This window comes from Motacilla alba, chromosome 1A (genome assembly GCF_015832195.1).
Source record: "Motacilla alba alba isolate MOTALB_02 chromosome 1A, Motacilla_alba_V1.0_pri, whole genome shotgun sequence".
Classification (NCBI taxonomy): Eukaryota; Metazoa; Chordata; class Aves; order Passeriformes; family Motacillidae; genus Motacilla; species Motacilla alba.
In genome coordinates, this window is record NC_052031.1 from 2,548,210 (window position 1) to 2,575,536 (window position 27,327).

Below are 27,327 nucleotides of genomic sequence, written 5' to 3' on the forward strand. Positions count from 1 at the left end.
TGACAAATTCTATATCTTAAGTGTTTCCCAATAAGATAAAAAGCACAACAGCACCCAGCACAAAACACTGCTGTTTGAAAACAGCAGTTTGAAAACAGCCTAATGCCAGCACTAACAACCCAGACTTCATTTCCATCCCTCTCTCCCTCTGCCTTTTTCCTCTAATCCAGACTTCATTCCCATCCCTCTCTCCCTCTGCCTTTTTCCTCCCATCCAAACTAAAACATCACAGGCTCTAGCTCTTGAGTCAAGGGCAAAATTCAGCCCAGCCTCCTGCCTGGGTGATGCTCCTGTCACTAAAGCCAGTCCCCAGACATGTCCCAGGCACACAGGAGGCAGGAGAAGGCCCTGTGTCCTCCAGCCCTGGACCTGAGCCCCGGGGAGGTGGAGCACAGGTGATGCTCTCCAGGAGCAGGGAGGATGCTCCTGCCTCACCTCCCAGCAGCTGTGACTGCATCCCCAAGGGTAATGGGCACAGATTTACAGCTTTTCACAGCATTTGAGGCTTGTGTGGCATTGCAAGTGCAGCTCTGGGGTCCTGGCAGGAGAGGGAAGAGAGCAGCAGGTCCTGTTTTGGAGGGAGTGGAGAGGTGGAGGCAGTGGCAGGTGAGGCTAAGGGACTGGAGTGCACATTGGTACAGTACTTGTTGGTTTTACTGTTTTATCACCTGGGATCTGCTTAATAGTGTTTCTTCAGCTCTTAAAACCTGTGTTATCAAGGCCTCCATTTCCTCTGAGCAGGATTTTATGAACAGAGGTGACCTTTGCACGCCCCCCACATTAAAAACACCTCTTGTCTCAGCCACAGGTGCCTTTATCCTGTGTGAGCAGAGATGAACAAAGCAGATGGTGTTTGGATCTGGATTAAATTAGAGTTCTGCTTGCAGCTGGCTCAGCAAACAAATAACTTTCTTCTGGGTAGCACAACCCAGATCTCCAACCTCTCACTGCAAACTAAAGTGTCCTCTGCAGCCTGCCCCGCTCACGTGCCCCTCTCTGCTGCTGGGTTTCTGTGTAACACCTGTCCTAACACAGCTAATGCTTTGTGATGATGGATCTGCAATTATGAGGCTGTGCAAACAGCTAAAACAATTGCATCACCCTCCCTGTGGCTGCTCTGGGGTGATTTGTGGAGCTGCTGCTAGCACCAGGCACGATCCGTGCAGATGAAGGGTCAGGCCCGTGAAGTGGAGGGCACCTGCAGCTTCCATCTCTGTCTGAGTGGACCAGGGGAGATATTTATGGGAGGAAAAGTGGAGATTTTGCCTTTTTTTGCAGCAGCAGCAAGCTGCCCACATGGAGTAGAACGTGCTGGCAGTGTCTCCTCTCATTGCTGGTCAGTGTGGAGGAGCACAGGGATGAAGTGCAGAAAGCTTTAGCAGCAGAGCACCAGGAGCAGACACCTCCTCCCTTCCTCCCCCCGGCCTTCCAGGCTAGGTGCCAGCAGCAGGACTCTGCTGTATCATTTCAGGACATGCTGGATGCATCCCTGCATCCCACAGCTGAGCAGGGTGACCACTGAACTATTTAAAGTCGCTCCAACGCTGACACTCGGGTGTGTAGTGCAAATTCTGCTGATACTGGGAAAGTGCTGGGGCAGGGGATGGGTTTAAGACTGAGGGGAATTTATCACTTTTAGGTGTGTGTCCCTCAAACATGCACCAAAGGAGACAAGAACAGAGAAAATCAGCGGTGAAGGAGCCTCCCCCGGTGCTGCATGCGTGGCTCTGCAAAATAAAAGTTGTTGCTGTGGCACTGAGCTGGGAATTCAACAGATTTGTCAGCTCTGTGTGACCTTGGGCAAGTCATAGAATCACAGACTGGTTTGGGTTGAAGGGACCTTAAATAATTTTGGGCAGGGATACCTTCCACTAGCCCAGGCTTCTCATCAGGATCCAGTTCTTCTCCCCCTCTGTTGGTAAGCCCAAGTGTTGGCTGATCCATCCTAGGAGCAGTGGAAAAAGCAAAACTCCTCCTTGGAGTATTTGTGCTACTAGATGCTCAACTTGGTGACATTTAGACAAACTTTTAGCCATGGCCACAAGGGAAGGAATATCCTGATTGTTCCTCCCTGCTCCAAAGCGTGCCAGCTTTTCAGAGAGGCAGCAGGAAGACTCTAACCGAGGTCAAATATAGGAAAAGAAAAAGTTAAAATCAGTAACTTGCAAAAACTTTTCCCCTAATTTAGTTCTCAGCATTGCCCAAGTCATTCTGAAGTCAACTTTCCACAGAGCTGGTAGCCTGAGGCAGACACTGAGCTCAGGAAATTGTCCCCTGAGTGGTTCAGGTCTGTCAAAGTAATGAGGACCTTAAAAGTGAGCCTTGGCACAGAACATGTCAGACAACCTGAGCTGTAGGTGTTGCTGCTAATGCTCACTGGAATTATGCATGCACACAGTGCCCTGCACGGGAATGGCATCATTTTGGTGCAAAAATAGATGTGTCTGGACAGGATGGAGCTGTGTATGTCCCTGCAAACACAGGCTGTGTGTGTGTGTGTACAGCAGCTCCTTTCTAATCTGCTTGTTAACAAACAGAGCATGTGATGATCTCCTCACCCACATGAGCCCTGTTCTGTCTCCTGCCTGCCTCTGATCCTGGCCATAGGTGTCCTGTAAGCTCAGCAGCAGCTCAGGACTCTCAGGCATGATTTGGGATTCTTATCCTGCAGCAACAGCCGGGCTGGGCACTAAGAATAACTTTCCATTGGCCTTTGGATGTGTTGGCAGTAGCTGGGCTCGTCACAAAGTCACTGGGAGAGAAAATTAACAGCAAATTAATAATACTTTATCCATGTTCTTATTTCTGCAAGGGGGAGTTGAGTTTTGCTGCTGATTCTCTGCGTTTGTGGTCTTCCTGTGCCACCTGTAAATTGGGACATCACAGGACAGTGATGGGACAGATGTCAGGCTGCTTTTTTTATTTTTTCTTTTCCCTTGAAATGCTCCCAAAGCTGCAGCTTATCAGGGCTTGTGTCCACAGTGCCTCATTACAGCTCTCAGCACAGAGAGTCCTTCCCCAGTGCTGCTGCTGGGCTGGAAATTGGGTCTCAGCTGGAAGTCTCTGCTTGGGCAAACGTGGGGCTCTCCATCAGTGCTGTCCCTTTTGGCTCAGGAGCAGCTCAGCTGCCCTTCAGCCTGCTCAAAACATCCAAGTCAAGTGGGGACAGAAGTTTTATTTTAACCAGGATGCTCTGAGGGGAAGTGTCTGAAGAAGGCAGATCTTGTTTGGTCTGATCTTGGGTGTTTCTTCTCAGGGAGCTGCTTGCTCTGGGTGCAGCAGCTGTGCTGTGCCCTGGTTCATTTTGAACAGCACAAAAAGCACTGTTATGCCAGAATGGTTAAAATGATAAACAATTGTAATGCAGTTTTTTATGGGTTTTGCAAGGGAAAGCCAAGAAAAGCATGCAAGAGATTTGCATTAGTTTAAAAAATGTCTGTTTGCTGCTGTATTATTTGTAAAGAAGAGGTCGTGCTCTGTAGCAATCTCCTATCTGCAGAAGAGCCCTGGAATTTGGGATGGTGAGCTTTGGGGCAGAAGGATGGACTTTTTATCCTTCTGACACCCCTCAAGAGTGCTTTCCAAGCCCTTGGAGGCAGCAGGAATACACTACTTCAGCTGACACGTGCAAGTTTTGAACATCCAGACTGGGACCTAATTGCCCTGGGTGCTGCAGGAAGATTAAAAAATATTCACCTGACCTCATCTGACCTGCTGGAGGGCTGAAAGACAGGGAGCAGTTGGTGGACGAGCTGTCATGCAGAAGGCAGAGTGATAAAATGAACAGCACATGTCTGCCTAGGAGGTTCAGGGTGCCTAAAAACCCACCCAGAAGAGTTTAGGAATTTGGTCAGAGTTAGGAAGTGCAGAGCAAATAAAACAAGGAGGTATCTGAAAGTTTCTTTTTTCAGAATCTCCAGTCAATATCAAAATTCTGCTAGTGGTTGCAGCAAAGTGCAGCTCTTTTTTAGGGTTGGGAGAGCAAATGCCAGTCAGCACAGCTGCTTCCCAGGGGTGTGTTGGGCTGGAGATCTGGCTGGGATTTGGGATGGCCCAGCCACCCCTGTTTTATGGGGCTGGCTCATCTGCTCCCTTTAGCCACTCGCACAAGAAGCTGAAGATGAAGAATTTGCTGTGTCAGATCTTTTCCCTGGCCCCATCCAGAGCTGGTGGCTGCTGCTCCAAAAGGGGCTGGATACCTGCCATAAATGAAAGCAGGGAATTTTATGCTGAGTAAAGCACAAAGAGAGACTCTGTTCTCGCCTCTGCTGCAAACCCTGCACCACAGAAGAGAAATTATCACACTTCTGACTCTTCCCTGCCAGCAGTACAGCGCTGCTAACAGCATTTTCTTGATGTTGCCACTCCTGCTGCGTGCCCAGCCCATTTCCTGTGAGGTTTGGTGCAGTTGCAGGATTGATGGTGCCTCCCTGGGGGATCCTGGCTCTCCAGGAGCACACAGCCGTGCCCTGCATTAACCACATCAGCCTGGCCACTTGTAAACTCTTCATCGGGGAGGAGTTCCCACTTGCTGTCAGCCGGCTCGCGCTGGTCACTGCTAGCTGGTGCCCATCTGGTGTGCAGAGTGCCTGGCCCTGTGCAGCAAATCCACTGCTCTGCATCCCTCTGAAGCTCGGTTTCCAAACCTTATTCCCCATCCCCACCCAGGCAGCCTGGTCTGTGGAAGGTGGCCCTGCCATGGCAGAGGGCTGGAACGAGATGGTCTTTTAGGTCCCTTCCAACCCAAACTGTTGAGTTTTTATCTCATTTTTTGCCAGGGTTAGGATTAAATGTGCAAGGCAGTATTTTTTTTTTTGGGACTCAGATGTTTATCAGTTCTTATCTGTGTTACAGTCTCACAAACCCTGAGTTCCACAGCACTTCGCTCTAACAAACTAAAAATGGAGCCCCATCTCTCTCTCCACAAGGCCTTTTAAGGATAAACTGTCCAATAAAGAAACGACACCTAAATTATTTTCACTTTTAACCCAATAACCAACCACCCATGCCTGCAATGGGGACTTTTTTATCCAATTACACAAAACCACCCAAACCCATGGAGAAGAAGGTGAAGAAGAAGGACCAGCCACTGCCCCAAAACCCCCATCTTGCTTTATATCTATTACTGTATTCTAAACCCTTAAACTCTGAGTTTTCCACGCTGTGATATCACACACTTCTATCCAAACCCCACCCCCACAATCCCAGTGCTGCCATTCCATTCTGGAAGCTTCTCCAGGGCCTCAGGTCAGTGCAGTGTTCTCCTGGGAGTCAGTGCCTGGAGCACAGAAAGTCTGGAATTCTCAGCAGCCAGGGTTCCAACACCAAACCATTCTGGGATTCCCTGATCCTGCTATCATCTCTGATTTTCCCAGTCCTGTTGCTTTTACTTTTTCCCTCAGACCACTCTGCTCCAGCTGTGTTTTGAATATATAGCAAAATCTCAGACTTTGAAGGCTGGGGATTCTCTGCTGCCTTCTTTGCCAGTGTTTTCCCCAGCTCCAGATTTGGTTCTCAGTGCTCCCACAACCAGCTGATCAAGGTTTTGGTTTTTTCCCTTGAAGTGCCATGTTTTATCTCGCAGAGATCTGGAGAGTGAAGTAGCCAGTGGCCTCAAAGTCCCTGTGAATGCCGAGTGGCTCTCCCTGCCAATCTTCCAGGAGGCAGCTGAAGAACAGTGAAATCCTGGGGGATACACACAGAGCTAATTGTGAGGCTTCAGCCTGAGACAGGGGACTTGTGTCTCACAGAATCTTCCCAAAATTGCCAGGCAGGGGAAAACATCCACCCACTGGCATCCAGAGCAACACCAACTCTGCTGAAACAGCTTCAGCCAACAAGGAAACAGAACAGCTGCCTGGCAGCTCGTGGGGAAAACCAGGTCACAGACCCTTCCCGGCTGTGTTAGAGCTCCCACCTGAACCAGACCCAGCAAATTCTGATTTCTTTTGGGCTTTTTCAGAGCCCCCAAAGCCTCGAAGGGAATGTGGGAGCCTAAGCTGAGCTTCTGAAGAAGGAAATGCCATTTTCCTCAAGGCTGTCCTAAAATGCTGGAATGGATACACGAGCCGGGGAGACCTGCTGGGATGAAACCCAGTTCACTTTCTTTTCAATATTCATCACTCCTTGAGGGGCAGAGGCTGTGTTTATTCCTCTTTGTGTCTAGAGCTCATCAGGGTCTCCTTCCCAGTGAATTGCTGTCCTGGTTTCTGCTGGAATCAAGTTAATTTTCTTCCTGGGATGGTGTGGTTTGGATTTGGTGTGAGAATCGTGGTGATAACACACTGATGGTTTTAGTTGCTGTTAAATAGGGTTTAACTAACTCCAGGACTTTTCAGCTTCTCATGGCCTGACAGGGAAAAGGCTGGAGGTGCACCAGGAATTGGGAAAGCACACAGCTGACCCTGAATATTAGGAATATTCCATAAAATTTTTATTTTTTTGGGCCAAGCTGGCACTGCCAACCCCATGAGAGCTGCACCTCAGTGAAACACAGCAGAGAAACTCTTAGTGCTGGGGAGAACAGAGTGCCAGCACTGTGTGATGGCTTTGCTGGGGACAAGAATGAGACAGAAGTCAACCTGACACTCCAGCTGTTGGCAATATTTCCCTTTTCTCAGTGCCTCTGTGATCTCACACCCACAAAAGGAGGGATCAGCCAAGCTAGGCACTGCTGTGACATGGTTTGCTTGAAATCAGTGACCTTGGGTGCTCTTGCTACACCAGTTTGTTCGTTTGGGGGGTTTACATTTCCCCAGTTACTGTGATAAGGAGTAATTTTCATAGATTTGTCCTCAGGACACTTTCAGGAGGCTGGGAAATACTGTTACCTGTGTCATGTCATTGGAAGGTTGGGTCCCTTCCAGTTCTGGGCGTTCCGTAACACCCAGCCCTGGGGACCCACATCCCTGTCTGCTCCAGAAAAGAGAGTTTAACTCTGGTCTCTGGATTTGTAGGTTATTTCCATGACCTCAAAACTCCATTCTCCTTTCTGTGACGCTGAATATTTGTGTTCTTTCATTCAAGTCTCTGTAGCAAATTCCTGGAGGAGCTGTGAAATCATTACAAACCCCTCTGCTCTCCCAAGCACAGAGGAGCACAGCTCTGACCTGCTTTTGCTGGTGGAAAACCAAATTTGAAATGCAGGCAGAAACAACATCCACATGCAGTTTTATCACATGGGGAGAGCTGGGAAAAAAGGGAATAAAGTCCCATTCATGTCATGTGTTAATCCCATCATTTAATACTCTTCTGGCACAGACACAGGTAACAAGGTGATGGGCAGCATCTGAGTGCCTGAGAAAAATAATCTGTGTGATGAGGGAAGGCTGTGTTGTCCCTCTGTATTTTAATTCTCTTTCAAACAAACCACTCCTGAAATAAATCCCTTTATTTGGGACAAGCTGCAGCTCGTGCAGGGATCTGTTCTTTTTGGTGAGCTCCAAAGTAAAGCTGCTCTGGTGTGAGGTGTCCCCAAAGTGAGACTTGCCTTCAGCTTGGGCAGGTTGTAAGCGCAGGGAGAAAGGATTTAGCCAAAGTTAGAATCCAGTCTTTGTTGGGGAAGCTGTTGACAATGTCCCTTTATGGGTTTTTCTTGCCGTGTTGGCTCCTAAAGAAAAGCTTCTATCCATGGTAATCAGGGTTTATTAAAGGAAACCACGGACAAAAGTCTTTAGATGAGATTAAAGGGATTGTGTAGCTGCACTTGGTGCTGAATTGCTCTGTGCTGGCTCCAGGGCTGGGCCTCTGCCTGGTCAGCATCTCCTGCATCCCAGCATGGACAGCCTGAGTGCAGGAAAAGTGCAGCCACATTTCTCTTCACAGGGAAAAGCAAGGCACAGTTCTTCCCAAGAATATTCCTGGGTTTCACGTTCTCTGAACCTCGGAGAAAGGAAAAACAATTCTTACCATTTGCTGTGCCTGTGTTTGTGCCAAAGTGGAATGCAACATGGAGATTGTTCACCCAGAGTGATGGTGTTTTGGTTCCTTGGCCTGTCAGGGCCCAGTGTGTGTTTGTGTCAGGACTGTCAGGGGGCAGTCACGAGATTCTGTGCAGTCGTTGAGTGCTTGGCAGATTCAGTTTAGATGTAATGTAATGTAGTGTAATATAGTATAAAATAATACAGTATAACAAAGTAGTTAATTAGCCTTCTGATAAGATGGAGTCCTCCTCATCATTTCCTCCCTCGTTGGGGCCTTTTCAGCACAGTTATAGAAAAGCAAACCCAGGAGAGTGCTGCCTCACTAGCTGGGCTTCATTAGCCACCCTGGCACTGCCCAGGAGCCCTGGGTGCTCCTGGCTTCCTGCCAGCCAGGTGGGCAACTCACCCTGCCAGGGCTTTGGGGTGCTGCCAGGCCCGCTGTCCATGAGGACAGCTCTCCCAGAGCTGTTTTTCAGCTCATTTTGGTTGTATTCAAGTTTTAACGTGTATTTTTTTGCTCTGAGCTGGACCCAGAGTGGGATTGCTTCTATGGCTTTCTGTATCCAGGCTCTTCCTGCTGACTTTGTGGTGTGCCTGCTGCCACACGTGGCCTTGGCAGGGGACCTGGGGACATGGCTCTGTCTGACACCTTTGATGGCAGGAGGGCTGTGTGTGCGTGTCTCTGAGGGAGGTGCTGTGGCAATCACATGTTCTCTGAGCAGAGAGAGGCATAGTTCTCCCAGGATTTTCCTGGGAAACTGTGAGAAGCTGTGGGAAACTTTAGAGAGAAGAATTCAAACAATTATTATCTCTCTTTCTGTAACCACTGTTTATAGATATGCTTCTCCAGAGTGTGCTATTCACAGGTCACCAATAGTGTGAGAGAAGATTCCTAAAGGCCAATCAGGTCTTGGGTCCACCATTGTTTCTACAAGAACTGTAGATTTCTAATAATAATGTGGTTTTTCATGCCCTCTGAGGATGGAGTGTCTGTATCACCTCTGGCTGTCCCTGATACCCCTTTGGTGATAAAATGCTGTTGTCTCATGCTCACACAGTGACATGTTCCTTTCAGGAACTGTCATTGGATGGGGTGGATTTGTCCCAGACTCCAGTTTAGGGACACGACCATGGATTTTGTGAGACTGTCAATCAAAGCCCAGCTCTCTCCTTCCCCTCTCCCTGTACACTTCCTCCTGAGTGCTTCCCTCTCTCTCAGCTGACAGATCAGTCCTTTGTGTCCTCTTTATTCCTGATTTATTCCTACTTCCTCAGGCATAACTCATCCTTGACTTTGTCCCCTTGCACACTGCTGCATTTTGAGGATGTATTCATCATTCCCTAAATTTCCCATCTAATAATCAGAGTTAAATGACATTTGGAGTGTTTCTTCCTCCGAGACTCCCAAACTGTTTCTTCCTCTTTCACACCCAAGCTGTTCTTGCCCAGAACCCCATGTATTTACCACAGAGTTTCATGTTCTGGGCTCTTGGGATTGTGTCCTGGAGATCCCTGAGCAGAGCTAAACTGCAACCTTTAACTCAGTGGTCTCAAACCTTTGCTGAAAATGCTCAATAAAAAAAAAAAAAAGTAACCAGACTGTGGGGTAGCACCATAACTTGCTGTTCTCCAGGAGGAAACCAGTGCTCAAACCAAACTTGAGAGTTCAAGGCATCTTCTGGGCAATGTGTTGTTTGCAAGCCATAAAGTCATGATTCCACGGGCAGGACAGGGGTGTGAAACCTCTGTAACAGCTGTCTGAAACAGCTGGATTTGCTCTGTAACCTTCCCAGAGACCTTGGATGGGCTGATGGAGAGGCTGCTGTGGCAGGAGCCACGTCGAGGGATGATGTGGCCTCACACAGGAGCCCTGTGTGGTTGCTTGGGGCATTTCTGCTGGCCACATCCCCAGTGGAGGAGGCACTTTGGGTTTATTTTGGAAACAGCCAGCTCAGAGCCCAAGTCCAGCCTTGCTGGCTGTGGCCTTTTGTTTATTTGCTTTGTTTTTAGAATATAATTATTCTCTTGTAGTCTCTGCATGTCCATGGCTCTGTATTATTGCCTTCCCAGCTGCTGTGATTCCTGCCATCCAGACACAGGGGAAAAAACCCCATCCACAACCCCCTTCTCCTTGGTGCATCCTCTGAGGGCTTGTACAAACCCTGCTCTTTTCTGCAGGCTAAACATCCAGGCCTCCTCGCCCCTGACCTCTGCTGTTATTTATTAATTAAGCCAAATTACAAATTATAGCCCTCAGAGGCTCCAGGACTGATTGGGGCTCCAGGACAGAGGGTACAGCACGAGCAGATGGGAGAGGAGAGTGTGCCAGCAGCAAGCAGAGAGAAAATCCTGCTCCTAGGGTCACTCAGATGGCTGCTGGAAGATGGCAAAACAGCCCCAGGCTCTCCCTGCTTTGTCCCAAAAAGCTGCTCCTGTGCATTCCTGGTGCTCTCAGACTGCTGGTGCTCCTTCCTCTGCAGGTGAACTTCCTTCAGGGTTTTGGAAAGCACCCTTGCCTGCTGTAAAGCCTTCCTGGAGTTTCTCACTGGAGTCTCTCTGGTCTCCAGATGAAATTTGCTGTCTTTTCCTGGAGGGATCACAGAAGGGTTTGGGTTGGAAGGGATGTAGCAAGGTTCTCCTCACCATTCCTTTCCTCTGCAACTGATAGTCTGACCTCAAATCAATTCTCACCTGCATGGGCCTCGAAGAATTTATGTCTGGAGCCTGTCTCTTCTCATTTTGTCTCGGCTGTTTGTTTTAATGGGCAGATTTTATCCCATTTCTGCAGGTGCTGTGATGAATTTTGGACAGAGGGGCTGCTCAGTATCAGTCTTGTCATTACAGCAGTTCCCATTTCCCTGCAGCTCTGCTGACTCTGCAGAGCAAAATACAGTACAACAGAGGGGTAAAACAGATACCTTTTTAGGACTTGAAAGGAATAATTTCTCCCTAGATCTGCCTAGCTCCTGATCAAACCAGTGCCTGTTAGAAAGGTGGATCATAACTCATCAGTGACGGGAGCTGGTGTTCAGGGTCGCCACGTGATGCTTCTGAACACAGGGCTCAAACAGGGACAGCTTCCCTCTTCTGCTGCTCTCTCAAGGATGGGCCCTTTTGAAAGAGGAATGGTTGTGTGGGGAGAGCTCATCCCACCACTGCTCTATCCATCATAATAAAGGTTATTAACAGCCTACGTGACCAGCCTGCCTATCCCTGCAGAGACAGTCCTGCAAACTCTGCACTATAAGCTTGGTTTTATTAAATATTTGCTTGACCAGAGAGGCAAAGCAGAACAGAGTAAACATGACTAAAGCAAATGTGGGCTGACCTTTGTCCATCATCCATGCAATGCCTGTGGCTGCTGCAGCAGGGAGGGCAGCAGGAGGTGAAGGTGATCCTACAACAGCTTGGGAATTCTGGCTGCTGTGCGAGAATTTTGAAATATTTGGGGTGGCATAAAAGTGGTGGCTGCTCTACGAGCCCAGACTTACCCTTTCCACTATCAGATCTAATCAGGCTACGGGTCAAAAGAATGTGGGATTTATTCTCCCTATTATTTTTTGAAGTAAATCTTTCAGTTCCACCGGCGCTACCAGAGCTGCACAGATCTGAAAAAGCTGCTCATCCAGGCCTGTGTCACTGTCACCTCTTCCTCCCTGCTGGGATCTGCACTCAGGGATTTTTTCCTTGCCTCCTACTTGTGCGAGCCTGGCTGTCATCACTGATTGCACCCCTGATTTCAGCAAAGTCACTCTGTGACAGACGGGTTGGGACACGGCGGGAGTGTTTGGCTTGTGTCCTTTTGAAAATCAAGAGCAGCCTTGTGAAGTTCTGATCTGGACGACAGAGGGATGAAGGGCCTGGCCACCAGGTTTGTGTGGTCAGCACTCAATCAGGAGCTTGGCTTGTGCGGCCTGAGCTGATAGAACTCCATGTCCCACATGCTCTGTGGGGCCATGAAGGGCTAAAGCTCTTCTTAGTACAGAAGCAACCAAAAAAGTGAGGGAAAAGGGAGCAGATGGATGTGCTGAGTAGGAAGAGGTGTTTCCATAAGGTTTGGTGATGTGCCCACCAAATGTTTGAACCCCATACTGCTCCCATCACCGTGGCCAAAACTTGGGAGATTTTAAGGGACTGAGTGGTGCAATGAAAGCCTCTTCCCTCTCTTTGGAAAGGTACCAGGGTGGTCCTTGGGTCTTTGTTTTTCCTACTTCATAGTGCTTTAGGCTTTATCACTGTTGGTAGATAAGCAACCCCTTACTCCTCAGTCAGCTGAGATACCCAGGAGAGCTGGATCTCTTTTAGATGATGTTCCCTTGGCTGTGAAGTGGGTGGAGAGAGGTCTGTGGTGAGAGCCCAGGGGAGAGAGGACACCCAGTGCTCCTTTTGCTCCCAGCCCTTTGCAGATGTGGCAGTGACAGCTGGCACACCACAACCCCTGGGTCTGCACCGTGGGCTGGGCTGGGCTTGTGTGAGGCAGCTTTGATATGGAAACCACAGAACTCCTGCTCAAACAGAACTGTTCTGGGCTGGGGTCTCCCTGAAAGGATGTTAATGTCACACCAGAGCTGGCTCCTTCCTGGCAAACTTCAAGGGCTGTAGGAGAGCTCAGCATCCATCCGGCCCCATCCCTGTAGGCAGATCCCTGACCTTCTCTAGGCTTCAGTGCCTCATCCAGAGGAGCAGGATAATAATCCTTCTCCAGTTCTGGTGTCTCAGATAGCAAACCCACAGCTGGGCTGGTGCTGGCAGTGCAAACAGCAATGCTGGGTGATGTTTTTACCATTACCCTTCTGCATGTGCAGCCAATATTTATGCTGCACCGTGGGGCACGTGGGTGTGTAATGGAGAGGGAAAGGGTGCTGATTTATTACTCTGCTGTGTGATTTCTGCTTTTGCTCTCAGCATCTTTTCTGTCAGGAGGGCTCCCTTTGTGCTGGTTTTAAGTAGAGAGCTCAGAGTGGAGAAAGGGAGGATTAGCAATTAAATACGCTCTGATGATGGCATGGTTGTGAAGGAGGGAGGAGGAAGGAATACTCCATAGTAATGTACTTTTGTTTTCTTTTTTCCTCTGCTTGTAGGACAGAATCTGCCAGGGAATTGGTGTTTTGAAGAGTTTTACAGCCTCTAATCCTTGTTGCCTTGGGAATACAAACCTCTCTAATCATGTCGCCGGCCATGTGGAAATGGACTTGCCTGGTTTCTCACCTCCTGCTGTCCACCACAGTGTCACCTCTGGGCAGACAGCAGCCACCCCATCCAAAGAGGCCCTTCATCACCTTCACTGGAGAGCAAGCAGAGGGAAACTTCAACCACTTGGTGGTGGACGAAAGGACTGGGCACATTTACTTGGGGGCTGTCAACAGGATCTACAAACTCTCCAGTGACCTGAAGGTCCTGGTGACCCACGAGACTGGTCCTGATGATGACAATCCCAAGTGTTATCCTCCAAGGATAGTCCAAACCTGCAACGAACCTTTGACGCCCACCAACAACATAAACAAAATGCTCCTCATAGACTACAAGGAGAATCGGTTGATAGCCTGTGGGAGTCTGTACCAGGGCATCTGCAAGCTGCTGAGGCTGGATGACCTCTTCAAGCTGGGAGAGCCCTTCCACAAGAAGGAGCATTACCTCTCTGGGGTGAACGAGAGTGGCTCTGTTTTTGGAGTCATTGTTTCTTACAGCAACATGGACGACAAGCTGTTCATCGCCACGGCCGTGGATGGCAAACCGGAGTATTTCCCCACCATCTCCAGCAGAAAGCTCACCAAGAACTCCGAGGCTGATGGGATGTTTGCATACGTCTTTCACGACGAGTTTGTGGCCTCCATGATCAAGATCCCCTCAGACACCTTTACCATCATCCCCGACTTCGATATCTACTACATCTACGGCTTCAGCAGCGGGAACTTTGTCTACTTCCTGACCCTGCAGCCTGAGATGATCTCCCCACCTGGCTCCACCACGAAGGAGCAGGTTTATACCTCCAAGCTGGTGAGGCTTTGTAAGGAGGACACGGCCTTTAACTCCTACGTGGAGGTGCCCATTGGCTGTGAGAAGAACGGGGTGGAATATCGATTGCTGCAGGCTGCCTACTTGTCAAAGGCTGGAGCCATCCTGGCCAGGTCTCTGGGAGTTGGCCCCGAGGATGATATCCTCTTCACAGTCTTCTCCAAGGGGCAGAAAAGGAAGATGAAGTCCTTGGATGAGTCTGCCCTTTGCATCTTTGTCCTGAAAAACATCAACGACCGCATCAAGGACAGGCTTCAGTCCTGCTACAGGGGAGAGGGGACGTTAGATCTGGCCTGGCTCAAGGTCAAGGACATTCCCTGTAGCAGCGCGGTAAGTGGAGCCCTTGAGCACCCCACCTTGCCCTCTTAAACCATCAACAGGTCTTGTCTTCAGATAACCAACCTTAAAGCAGAGACCAAGGAACTGAGACTGCCTTGTCCCAGTGCTGGCTCTGCCTCCAGCTCACCACACCACCTGATTTAACCAGCTCATGGCCCAATTAGCTCATAGACAAGCTGGTGAAGGTATCAGAACAAGCAGACATGCTGTGTTTGCTTCTGAGCTAAAACAAGTGGCCTTGGAATATTTGGGAGGAATATGCCTGTTATAGGTACTTCAGGGGTGAAATCACTTAGACCCAAGTGCACTCTCCACTCAAACCAGAACAGGACCTAGAGATGTCACGGCTTGTGCCAGTTTCTCTGCTGGTGTAATTTTTCTTCCCTGGGCTGTGGCTGGGGCAGGATTTTTTCAGGGAACTTTATGAAGCCAGGGCTTCATTTCTTCCAGGGCTGAGAAGCACTGGCCATTAACCATCAAAGCTCCTCGCCTTCCGGTCTCCAGCCAGCTCTGCACTGAGAAATTAAGGCCTGGCTGCAGATCAAGGATTAAACACTGCAAGATTTAAGGGCAGGATTTGGGAAGAGGCTGGTCTGTCTGACCTACAAATGGTCTGAAGAAATTGCCTGGGTTTATTGTGAGTGCCATTGCAGGGATGTGCACAGGGCTGGCTTTGATGGCAGGCACAGACAGGGGCATTACAGCCGGCACCGCGCCCGGGGCTGCAGGAGCCGCTCCCCGGGCTCTGATCCCCACCCTTAATGAGCTCTTTCAAGTGAGAGGCGAGTTCCAGTCTGAGCGAAGGGAAAAGCCACAGTGCTTTCCTGCCCTGAAATCTCCAGGCAGGCAGTGCTGAGGGTATGGCATTGCTCCTTGGTGCTCAAGCTTTGTTTGCTGGGGGGTTCTTCTGATGCTTCAAGGACGGACCATGAGGAATGTGGATGGCAGTCTCATTGCAAGGACACTGATCCTGCCTTACTCTGCCCTAATTCCCCTTTACACCCCTCAGTGTCCTTGCTTGACCTTGCCCTGCTCTCATCCTCTCACACTGAAGGGACAAGTCCTTGATTTCAGCTGGGATCTCCTCTGCCTAGACCCGCAGAGCTCCCTGTGGAGCACTGCACAGGGAGAAAGGCTGTGCCCAAATCTGGCTTTGATTTTTTTGTTTAGCCGCAAGGCCTGTTCACATTCAAAGAGCTGCCTTTAGATTTAAGCTGGGAGCTTCCCACTGGAGTTTCTTTCCTGGGCTCTTAAGCCTCTCCATGCATTTGCATATTTGCTCTGCTTGTGCTCCACACTAATGTTTGCAGTGCTGGACCTCTCCAATTAGGTTTGAAACCTCTCAGTCCTGCCTTCTGTGGCTTTAGACGGGAGCAGAAAAGGCCAACAGCTTTCTTGTGCCCCATGGGGTGAGTCCCAAACCCAAAGGCTCACTCTTTGGGTGAGTCCCAAAGAAAACTGGTGCCAGACTGAGCAGGGACAGGAGCGCACAGCTTGGAGAGAGGACAGGGTGGGGAAAAGTGTTTGAGCATATTTATCAGTGTGCATCTTCACTGTGAATCAGAGACACTGCAAAAGGACCTAGAGATGCTTGAATTAAAAGCAGGAAGTCTAAAGTGTGTAACTAAGTAGGCTGTCCTCTCCTTAAATGAGCCTGCTTAGAGCTGCTGCTGGCAAGCCCTGCCTGAGATCAGCTGTGCTGCCTGAGGGAAGAGGTATTAGTGACTTGGCTGCTGAAAGGGGCTGCAGAGTCCAGCCGCTAAGCCTGGAAAACATTTGATGGTTGGTGAAGTATTTTGGAGGCTGGATGTGTGTCTGTGAGAGCCTGCTCTCCTCTGCTGATGTCCTGCTTGCCAGGCAAGCCCCAGCACTGCTGCTCTGCCACTCACACATGTGTCAGAGGCAGCTCTAAAAGCAATCACAGAGCCATCAGCGAGCCTTTCCCCCCGTTTTGGGGATGTCAAATGTTCCTCTGCTGGTGCAAATAGAGGCTTAACCTGCCTATGGTCCAGGCTGGAACTGAACTTCAGCTTTGCTGCCCTGCCTTTGGCAGCTGAAATCCTGGATGAGAACAGGTCCAGCTGATGTACTGGGCACTGAGCATTTCAAAGGGACAGAGGAGAGCTTTGGATTAGGCGTTAGGGAGAAATTCTTTACACAGAGGGTAGTGAGACATTGGAACAGCTTGCCCAGAGCAGCTGTGGCTGCCCCTGGATCCCTGGAAGTGTCCAAGGCCAGGTTGGATGGGGCTTGGAGGAACCTGGGACAGTGGAAGGTGTCTCTGCCCATGGCAGGGGGTGGCACTGGATGATCTTTAAGATCCTTTTGAACCCAAACCATTCTGTGATTCTTTGTAGGACTGAGGAGCTGGTTTCACTGCACTGCCCTTGCCTAGCAAGACACCAATTTGTTTTAGTAACAAACATTCTTATAATTTTTCTAATATTTTTAACAGAGGAGTAACTGACTCAAAGGGGATCCACATGACTGCATACTTCTGCTCCTGCCTTGGTGTAATCCCTGCTCAGGGCTATTTCAGGGCTAGAGAAATCTCCTGGGGACCATTCCCAGCACAACTCTCCTAACCTGCAATGTGCACACAAATAATTCCCCCCAAATGTGGGGGAACAATGCTCTGGTCCCCAGAAGCAGATTCTGTAGCTCCTCTGGTTGGGCAGCTTGGTTACATCTGGAGTTGAGACAGTTTCCTGACAGTTGAGGTCAGGAAAGACCTTGGCTGGACAAGCTTTGTCTCATGGTCAGTATTCAGCAGGAGGCATTGAGTCCCCAGATGCAGGGTTGGATGTCCCAGTCTGGTTTGCAAAGGTCAAGGCAAAGACAAAACCAATAAAACTATGTGATAAGCCTGTGGTTGCCCCCAAGTGCCTGTTGTAGATGTCAGCAGCGTGGTAGCAGAATTTCTAGAGTGGGAAAGGTGAAAGTCCAGAGATGAATCGAGGATCCTCAGCGTTCATTCCTCTCCCATCCCTGTGTTACAGCTGTCCTCCCATTCATCTTCAGCATAAATCGAAAAAAAATGATAGATTTTTATGTCTGGGCTGTTGATTTGCAAATTGGTGATGTGCACTCAGGTGATGAATGGTCTCAGGTAATACCTCTCTGCAAAAGCAGGATAATAGCTTATATTTAAGCAGTACACTTGACCCCAAATGCTTAGAAATTCATATAATCAGAGAAAAATGAGGCTGGGAAAAAAAGGATTCTTATGAGGTCATCTGATTTGCCCTTCTGCCCTACTTATAACGCTTCTGACAGATGTTTGTCTCACCTGTTCTTAACCCCTGGCTTTGGAGATTCCTCTCTCTCCCTAAAATCTGTCTGTGCTGTGAGGAAGCTTTCCCTCATGTGGAATCTAAATCTCCTCTCTGGATACTGAAGCCCTTCCTACTTATGCAGTCAGAGGGCACCTTCAAACCCTGTGGACGTGCAGGGTGTTGGCAAAGGCAGGGCTGTTCTGGAGGGGAAAAATAAAAGGCTTCTTAAAACAGAAAAGCAGCTTCATGTTGGGTAAAGAAGGCTGTGGTTTCAATGTCCTATATAAACTTTGCAATGGAGCAGCTTGACCTGGTTGAAGTTATCCCTGCTCATGGCAGGAGGCTGGACTAGATGAACTTTGAAGGTCCTTTCCAACCATTCTGTGGTTCTGTGACAGTGTTGGGAAATGCTGGATTTGTTTAAAAAATAAAAAGGGAGAAATAAAAGGCAGTTTGAGAGGAGGATGGAGATGTAAATGTGTCGTTTCTGTACAGGAGTTGATCACTGGGGGATTTGTTGATTGTCATTACAATGAAAAAAGATTATTGGGTGCTTTTTGAAGCCTGGTGGGAGTTCCACTCCTGGGATGCTCAGCAGAGGAGGCAGGGGAGCATTCCCCTCTACCTTGGGGACCAGGCAGGTGAAAGCTGTGAGACAAAAAGTGGATGAAGAAGAGGAGGGTTCTGGAGACTGACCCCAAAGCAGCCTGAGGGTGTCAGGGCTGTGGGGAGACAGAGAGGAGCAGGGATCCTGCTGGAACTTTGGCTGGCAATGAAGTCCCAAACCGGGGGTGCTGCTGGCATGTGACCCTGGCTGTCAGCTCAGGAGCTGCTCACATCCCAGGGCTGCTCTCCTGGGAGATCCTGGCCTCCTGCTCATCCTGATCCACCTCCCACCCTAAGAGACTCCAGCCCCTGCCATGAAAAGCTGTCACCTCCACCACTGCAGCTTCCACCAGATATGCAGCACCAATATCTGCTGAAGATAATCAAAGTGTCAGTCTCCAACTCCTGCCTGGCTTCTGCCTCTTGCTGCTATTTTCCTTTCCTTTTGGCAGGAAATGGGCTTTGACTGTTTAAACTGCTGTATTCAGTCTTTTCCTGTTTTTCACGGCAGTGCTGTCACTTGGGGGAGAACAGAAATGTTTTCAAAGCTGACTGGCCAACGAAAGGCCTTGTGTGAAGAGCTGGGCAATATTTTCCCAACACTTTGCTACCAGAAGTGGATGTTTGGGTCCCAAGCCATTGTCTGACGAGTGACTTGGCTGTGAAGGCTTCCTGTGCTTCTGGTGGCTGTTGGTAACTCCCCAAAACCTCTTTGCAGATGCTGCTGGTGAAATCTCTGGGAGTCCTGCATCATCTCCATGCATTTCTTCCTCAAGTGGGCTCTGCTCTCCTGCTCTCTTCTGCTCTCTCCTGCTTTCCCTGCATCCCCTGCCCATCCCTGATGCCCACCAAGCAAGCGCTGCTGTTGTCACAGGATTCAGGAGGAATTTTTGGATTAGTTTTTGGATTTGGGCATGTTTGGAGGCCAGCTGGGCGCACAGACATTTTCCTCTGGCAGCCCTGGGATGAACACTGCCTGCTCCTTGGGGATGACCCTTGGGCTCACATCCCACCAGGTTAGGAAGGGCCATCTCCAGCTCAGGTGGTGGAAAGACTTTGTGTAAGGTGTGGGACAGTCAGCTTGACTCCTGGGAAGGGGAGAGATGGCTGAGATTTTTTTTTTCCAGCCTATTTCATATTCCTCTTTCTCCCAGGGCTTCTCTTTGCAATCACTGGTGTTAACAGGGACGGCCAAGATTTTTCAGCCTGTTTCATATTCTGTTGTATCAATATTCCTCTTCCTTCCAGGCTTATGTTCATCATCCCTGGTGGGAACAGGACACAGAGCACCTCTGAGACACCAGGATGGGGAGCAGCAGGGGGGTTGGCTAAGGCAAAAAACCCACAATTTGTAGCCCAGGGTCTCCTGGATCTTGGTGCTGTGCCCATCAGTTGCAGGAGGAGGGAATATCTTCCTTGCTCTTACATTCCTCTCTGGCATGGTGGGAAGAAGACCAGGGTCATTTAGAAAGAAGGACCAGCTGGAGCTGCTGGAAATAAGGGGTGTTTCATGGGAAAAAAATCACTTTACAAGCAAAAAAAGCAGGAATTGTCACCCCTATCTGTCATTTCTCCCATTTTCCCTTAAAAGAGAAAGGTTGGGGAAAAGGAGTGTTAGCTTTTGGTTAGTCCTTGGGAAGAGGAAGGTGTGGAGGGAGGTCCAGGCAATCCAGGTGCTTCAGGAGCCCTGCCCATTTCTCCTGGCTGCACTGGTGAGTACATGAGCCTGACTCTTTCCCAGGGGGGATGGATCAATCACAGGGATGAGTTATCAGTTTCATTTTACCTCACAGTGTCCCTGTTTGCCAGTTGGGCTGTCCTAAGTAAATCCCTGTGTGTGTCTCAGTGCCACTGGTGCTTGCACAACAGCACTTTTTGCTCATCCCAGCTGGACAGACCATGCACAAGTTTTGTGTACATGGTTTTGTGTACATTTTTTGTCTTTACTCCAAATTTTACAGGCTGGTGTTTCTGATTGAAAGGGTTTGTGGACAGCTGAGGTCACTTCATGGTCAATTTTTAACAGCACTTTCTTCTTTTTCCTCTGAAAATGCAAATAAGAGCAGGAAACCCCCACAAAAAACATGATAAAGTTCAGCTTTTGGAAGGGCAGTACCCTGAGCAATGCTGCAATTCCTCTCTGGGAATGCTCACTGGAGACTGGGAGCTGAGCAAACAGGCTGGTGGCTGCCAGATCTGTGTTTGTGCACTTGGTCACAGCAGTTTGTGTTGGATGCCGAGTGTGGCGTGTGTGCAGAGCGGGTGCTGGGCCCAGCAGCTGTGATAAGAGGTGACAAGTGTCCTCCTGCTGACACTGGGGGGCTGGAGAGGGAGCAATCTGAGCTGGGGAGGAAGAGGGACACAATCACTTCTGATTGTGGAGGGGTGAATTATGACATCTGTGTCGTCTCACCCTTCTCATGAGACTGAAAATGGAATGAAAGTTTTGAGAACGCCTCTCATTGCCCCATCTCTGGGTCAGAAAAGGGCTTAATCCAACAGGTAGGGCCCTGCTCAGGGTTTCTGCAGCTGAGCTCTGGGATTTGCAAATCTCCCCCTGTATCTTCCACCTCCAGCAGGCCTAAGCATCACCTCCCCTGCAAAGCTGGCTCTGCTCCAGGTGAAAACTTCCACAGAGAAAAATTCCAGTTATCTCCCCACACGAGGCAGCTCAGGGAGCTCTCTCCAGGGAGATACACAGCTGGTATTTCTCATGGTTGTGGTGGAAGTGGCCAGAGATGTCTGGGGCTGTGCTCTTTGGAGAGCAACTGAGTTCATGTCTCCAGCGCTCCCAGTAAGGTTCTGGCCCCTCTGAACTGGGATTGGGAAATTCTCCCCACTGTGAGGTGAGCTCGGGCAGAGGGTGGGTTCATCTCTTTGCCCTGGGTGATGGTTTTCTCTCCCAGGTGCCACCTCTCTGCTTTCAGCCACCAGGGATAAGGACAGGTCCCCGCCTCTGCAAAGTGCTCTGCACTCCAGGCAGGGAAAAAAGGGGCCTTGGGTGCTCTGAGGGAGAGCAAAACAAAAACTCTTAATCCTCTACATCAACAGAAGCTTGCACTTAAGGGCTGTAAATCAGGGTCTAATTGCTGGAGAGGATGATTGCATTTGAGGTATTAAGTAGGTTTCTCAGTATTAAACACCTGTCCTTGAAAGGATACTGCCTGACCAGTGGATGCAGAAATAATTCTGGCAGTAATTAATTACCTTCACCCTGGAACACCCCCACCCTGAAACCTCTCCTTCACAAATCCCCATTGTCCTGGGGGAAAAAACCCGAACATGCATTGGAAACAACCCTCTCAAACCCATTTATTTCCTTCCACAGCATAAACCAGGAGGAAACCCTGTGCCTGAAAGTGGCTGGGTGCCAAACCCTCTCACAGAGCTGTTCTCTCACGTCCGGGTGACCCCGCTGACACAAAATGTTCATTGAGGGCAGAGCAGGACCCAAGGCTGCTGTGTCTGAGATATTCCAGGCACAGCTCCCTCCCCCACCATCCCTCCCATCCCTGCACCAGCTGGCTCTGCCTGAGCAGCTCAGCATCACCCCAGGTCCTGCTGCTCCCTGGTGTGCAGGTGAGCCGAGCGCCAGACCCTCCATCCCTGCCCGTGCCATCTCCTTGTGCTCCCTGCCACACGGACAATTAGATTTATTCCTGGGAACTGCTCTTTGCTGCTTCCCCTGCCAGGAACCCGAGCTGTTTTCTTCTGTGGTCGAGCCCTGAGGTCGTCTGTGGCTCAGCTTTGCATTTTTGGAGGCCTCCACGTGATCTGCTCACATTCTCTTCCGCGCCAGGAGATCGGCGACTTCGCAAAGCTGACCTCGCCTTGCCTCGCCAGGAGGTCGCCTGGCAGGCCAAGAGGCTTGTGCAAGACAGTTTTTGTTTTTTTTTTTAATTAGAAAAAAAAAAAAAAAGGCAGAGAAAGCAAACCCCAGATGTCCTGGAAGAGCCAGAAGCAAAATGACTCCAGCTCCCTTGTTGAGGCTGCTGCTATTTAAAGCAGCCGGAGCAGGGGAGGTTGTACAATGCCCATTCTGTTGAGGAGGGGGGCGAGGGGGTGCTGGATTCAGCTTTGCTCTCTGGGATAAATCCTGCACAGACCCTTCCTCCTTCTCCTGATGCCAGTGGAGCTGTGGGGGTGAAACACAGTGCAGGCTCTGTCTCAGAACTTGGAGGCTCAGTGAAGATATTCAGCCTCCGGGAGTGATCTGATGTATGTGTCTATTTATTTATATTCCAGGAGTATAGCATAAGACTTATTTGTTGTTCCCTCCCTGAAATGTCTCTATTTATCCAAATTGCATGGATGGGTTCCTATTGTACCTGGTAGGATAACACAGATCTTGGAAGATTGGATAGTGTGGAGATGGAGATGAAAAAAGCTGTTTTACCCACAGAGAGATGCCTGAATCACATCTGACCATATTTCTGCTCCAGACACTCCCAGCCTGGCACCTTCATGGCTTTGCTGTTGTAGGATGCAGTTTTTTGCTCTCAGTTTGTTTGAGAAGCATTTTATTGAGAATGGGACAATCTTCCGGTGACCTGGCAACAGCTTGAAGACAAAATTTGGTGTTTGCAGAGCCAGCACAGACCTGGTTGTTCAGCTGTATCCAGGCTCCCTGGAAGTGTTCAAGGCCAGTCTGGATGAGGCTTTCAACGACCTGATCCAGTGAAAAGTGTCCCTGCTCATGGCATGGGGTGGGACTGCCTGGTCTTTAAAGTCCCTTTCAAGCCAAACCATCCTATGATTCTTTAAATAAAGAAACACTCAGGACTAGGAAAGGCAAGACAGCCAGCTAAGCCTGGAACTGAATGTTAAAGACAGAGTTTGCTCGGTTTCCTCCATGCAGCACTGGGAGCTGGTGTAGCTGCTGGAACATGTGGGTGACATTAGATCAGTACATTGCATTTCCCCGTTTCAATGTCATTACCCCGTCGTTGTCAGTGATCCAAAATATAATAGGATTTGTACAGCTGATTTATCCTGTAAACAAGCAATATTAGCCAGGCACGTATTTAGACAAGGAGAGAGAGTGGGAGAGGCAGAATGAGGGAACGTGCAGCAGGGAATAATAAAAATTCACTCCTCCTAATGAGGGAATGACCCAGCACTCTTGGGCTGGGGCTGTATTGTATTTGCAGGGTTCCCAGACAAAGAAAGGAATGTTGTATCTGACTCCATGTTCTTAGAAGGCTAATTTATTATTTTATGATCTATATTATATTAAAGAATGCTGTACTAAACTATACTAAGGAATACAGAAAGGATACAGACAGAAGGCTAAAAGATAATAATGAAAACTCGTGACTTCTTCCAGATCCCTGACACAGCTTGACCTTGTTTGGTCATTAAGTCAAAACAATTCACATGAATCCAATGGAACAATCACCTGTTGGAGAAACAATCTCCAACCACATTCCAAAGCAGCAAAACACAGGAGAAGCAAATGAGATAAGAATTGTTTTCCTTTTCCTCTGAGGCTTCTCAGCTTCCCAGGAGAAAAATCCTGGGCAAAGGGATTTTTCAGAAAATATGACTGTGACAGGGCTGTTGGTTGGGATCCCACTCCAGGAAACACGGGGCTGTGGGTGTGACGGTGTCCCTGCTCCCAGGGCTGGCTGCAGCCTCCCAATTGCTCAGTCCTGCTTCCAGATTGAGGAGCAGTTGGAGCTTCAGAGAATTGACACTGCCTGGTACACATGCTCTGAATTCCTCAAGCACCAAGATCTGCACAGATAAGCAGCTACAAATGGGAGATTTTCCCTTTCAGGGCTCGAGTGCTTTAGTTTGTTGTTTAAACTGATAACCAGGCCTCTTTAAATGCATCTTCTGTGAGATGATGGGGCCAGACACATCTCGATTCTCCCCGATACAGATGCCAGCCCTGGATCTCAACTCTCTGTTTGTTGAGCGAGCCAAGCTCTCACCATTTCCTGGTGCTGAAGAGCAGCAGCACATACATCTCACTCATTACAGCACTTAAATCACCTTTGCAGGACCGTGGTGAGGCTTAATTAATGCTTTTAAGAGGCTCGGGGCTCTCGGGGGTGAAGGTGTGGCCTGCATGCAAAGCAGCCTTGTTGTTTCATTTCCGCAGCGCGGTTGGCGCGGGTGGCACTTTGCAGCCCAAATGATGATTTTTTTTTTTTTTTTATTCCTGTATAACAAAATAATAATTATAGAAATTGTGATTGCAGCAGCAGTGAATTGCTGGTGGTGCCATCAAAGGGAGGCAGCCAGACTTTATCTGGCCAGGTGCTGGTGTGTGTTCAATAGGAATGAGAGGGCTGATCAGTGAAATGGGACATCCTTTGGGATAAAATGTAGCACCTTCTCTTGCAGGTGTCTTTCTGCTTACACAAACCCCCTTTTCGCCTAAGATTTCCTCTCTCTGAGACTTGTTCTCCCCATCTCAGCTACAGCAGCACCAGGGAATACCAGTGCTGCTGTGTTTCAGGTGCGTAGCAGAGCTTTGCTGCTGGAATAAGTTCTTCTAGAAGAGCTCTAGCAGCTTATTTGATCAATACTTCCCGTTTCAAAAATCCCTAAATGCTTATTTACCCAACAGTCCGTGGCAGTTTCAAAGGCAGAGTCTCCACACTCAATAATCTCTTTTTTTGGGGGGGGTGTGAAAAATTTTAAGTGAATTTTTCAAAGCACTGATCTGAGAGCCACAGAGATTATATTCCCCTGTTTATCCCTCAACGCCGCAGCCACATGATCCTCTGAGCCAGCAAGGGGAAGTTTATGGGACCACAGGAAAGCTCCGCTTCCTTTTACACCTTTTACAGTCACACTTGCTGTTTTGCAGGTCACATCCATGCTTCTGGCTTGTAGGAATGAACCTCAGTGGCCACACAGCTTTGGGGTGTGGTTTTCACCCCACCTGCATGGCTTCGGGTGCTGAGATTTGGAATTGTGATGCTGGAAATTTTCTGGAGAGGTGGAAATGCAATATGCAAAAGGGAGATTTGGCTGACACGGTGATGTTTGGGGTTTGGAACGGGAAGATCTCCATGAATGGAATATTTTATTTATTATGTTTTATTATCTCGGTCTGCATTGCTGCTGGAGGTACTCTCCCTTCTCTGTGCCTACATCAGACTTCTGGGGTCTAACCAAGGCACTGGAAATACCACTTAAATCACATTATGACTTTCCTTCATGGGGACATGAGCAATTTCCCTCTAATCACAGCATCTTAGAATGGTTAGGTTGGAAAGGACCTTAAAACTCATCCAGTTCCACCCCCCTGCCATGGACAGGGACACCTCCCACCAGAGCAGGTGCTCAGGGCCCACAAGAGCCCACTGCTGCTTCCAGGGCAGTTCCAGCAAAAAGTGGGAACCAGAGATGGAGAACAAGCAAAAAACAATCTTTGCAATTGTGTCACCATGGCTGTGACAGGGTCAGCAGATGCTGAAAGCAGGGCTCTGCATCTCTGAAGTGTGACATAAAAAATGTAAGGAAAGCAGCCAGAATTGTTTAAAATTTAGTATTATTGGGCTCTAGAAAATTTGTAGGGGCTCACTAATGGATTTAGCTTGTGCACATCTTTGGGCACTTAAAAAAGGCAGGGCTTGGAGGATGTTACATTTACAGCACAAATTTACAGCACAATTCCTTTTATCCACAATTACTGATAATCACCCAGCTCTGCTGAGCAAAGGGCCTGAAGACTGAAGGAACCTGTTGCTCTCTGCAAGAAAGGCAGCCTCCTCTTCAGGAAATTGCAAATTTTACGACGTGGAGGAACATGGTGTGGACTGTTGGGCAGCCTCACACTCACAGCAGAGCAGGAACATAAATGCAGGCATAAAAAGTCTGTACTCCATTAAGATTCTGCAGCACTCTGGAAACTTGACACCAGTCCTTGAACTGATGCTTAAACTACAGACCTAAAATCCAAATACCTGTACCAGTTCTAGTCAATTTGAGTAACTTTCCCTCTTGTTCTTGCTTTCCTGAGCTGTGTCTGAGTGAAAACCTCTCAGCATAGTGGGTGCAATTTCCCTATAATTGCTAAAGTTCCTGTAACTGCACTGTCATTTGTATATGGTGACATGCAATTGCACAGCAACCACTGCTGTGGGTGCACAAGTGAAAAGCAGGGTGCAATTATAATGTATTTCCAAATGCTGGCTCTTGATCCAGCTTCTGTTGTATCACAGAGCACCCTGGGGGAACGAGGCTGGGTATTTTTGGAAGCCATTAGGCTCCAGACTGACCACTGATGAGGGGTGGGTTGGTGATCTGGGCTATCTTTGGTCGCTGCCCATCTCTTTGCCCATGAAATTTTGAACTGCAGATGACAAAGGTCTGCAGCCAGGCAAACCTGCAGCCTTCTCCTGACCCACTGCCAGGAATGCCTGGGATGGGGGGAGTGCTGGAACCCTGGATGCTGAGAATTTTCAGCTTTCTGTGCTTAAAAGCACAGACCCACAAGAGAACACTGCATTTGACCTGAGGCCATGGAGAAGGCTTCCAAAACTGATTAACAGTACTGGGATTGTGGGTGTGTAGTTGGTTAGAAGTGTGGAATATCACAGGGTGGAAAACTCAGAGTTTGGGGTTTTAGAATATAAAAATAAATATGAAGCAAGATGGGGGTTTTAGGATGGAGGCAGGTTGTTCTTCTTTACCTTCTTCTTCATGGGTTTGGGTGGTGTTTTGTAATTGGACAGAAAAGTCCACATTGCAGGCTTCAAGTGATCAGTTATTGGGTTAAAAGTGAAAAGAATCTAGATGTCATTTCTTAATTGGTTAGTTTAGTCTTAAAAGACCTTGTAACAAGAGACAGTTGGCCATTTTGTGCCTTGGTGATGAAAGGCTGCAGAGCTCAGGGCTGTGAGGCTGTAACACTGATAAGAAATCATAAACACTTGAGTCTGAACATGAATTACCATCTCAAGTGCCTTCAATCGAGACACAGAGAAACCAATAGGGGAGGGCAGTGACAGACATCAAATTCCAGGAATGATGTGGCAGGAGGGGAAAGCCAGAGGGGCCCTGTCCATCCTGCACTGGGATTTCACAGCTCGGCACAGCAGCAGGATGAAACGTGATGGTTCTGCTGAGGTTCTGTGGTGGGAAGGGGCAGGTGGACCAAGATCCACTGATTTCACAGGAGGCAGCATGGCCAGAAGCAGAGATACTGCAGG

At 48.9% G+C, this 27,327-nt stretch overlaps 1 protein-coding gene across 3 annotated transcripts in view; it reads left to right on the plus strand.

The window, feature by feature from the left end:
• PLXNA4 (plexin A4) overlaps positions 1 to 27,327 on the plus strand; it is a 459,202-nt gene that overhangs the window by 18,039 nt on the left and 413,836 nt on the right. For all 3 annotated transcript variants that reach the window (XM_038153056.1, XM_038153057.1, XM_038153055.1), the window contains exon 2: positions 13,004 to 14,267. In XM_038153056.1, the coding sequence (XP_038008984.1) occupies positions 13,089 to 14,267 (1,179 nt within the window). In that variant the 5' untranslated portion in view covers positions 13,004 to 13,088. The remainder of the gene's footprint in view (positions 1 to 13,003; positions 14,268 to 27,327) is intronic.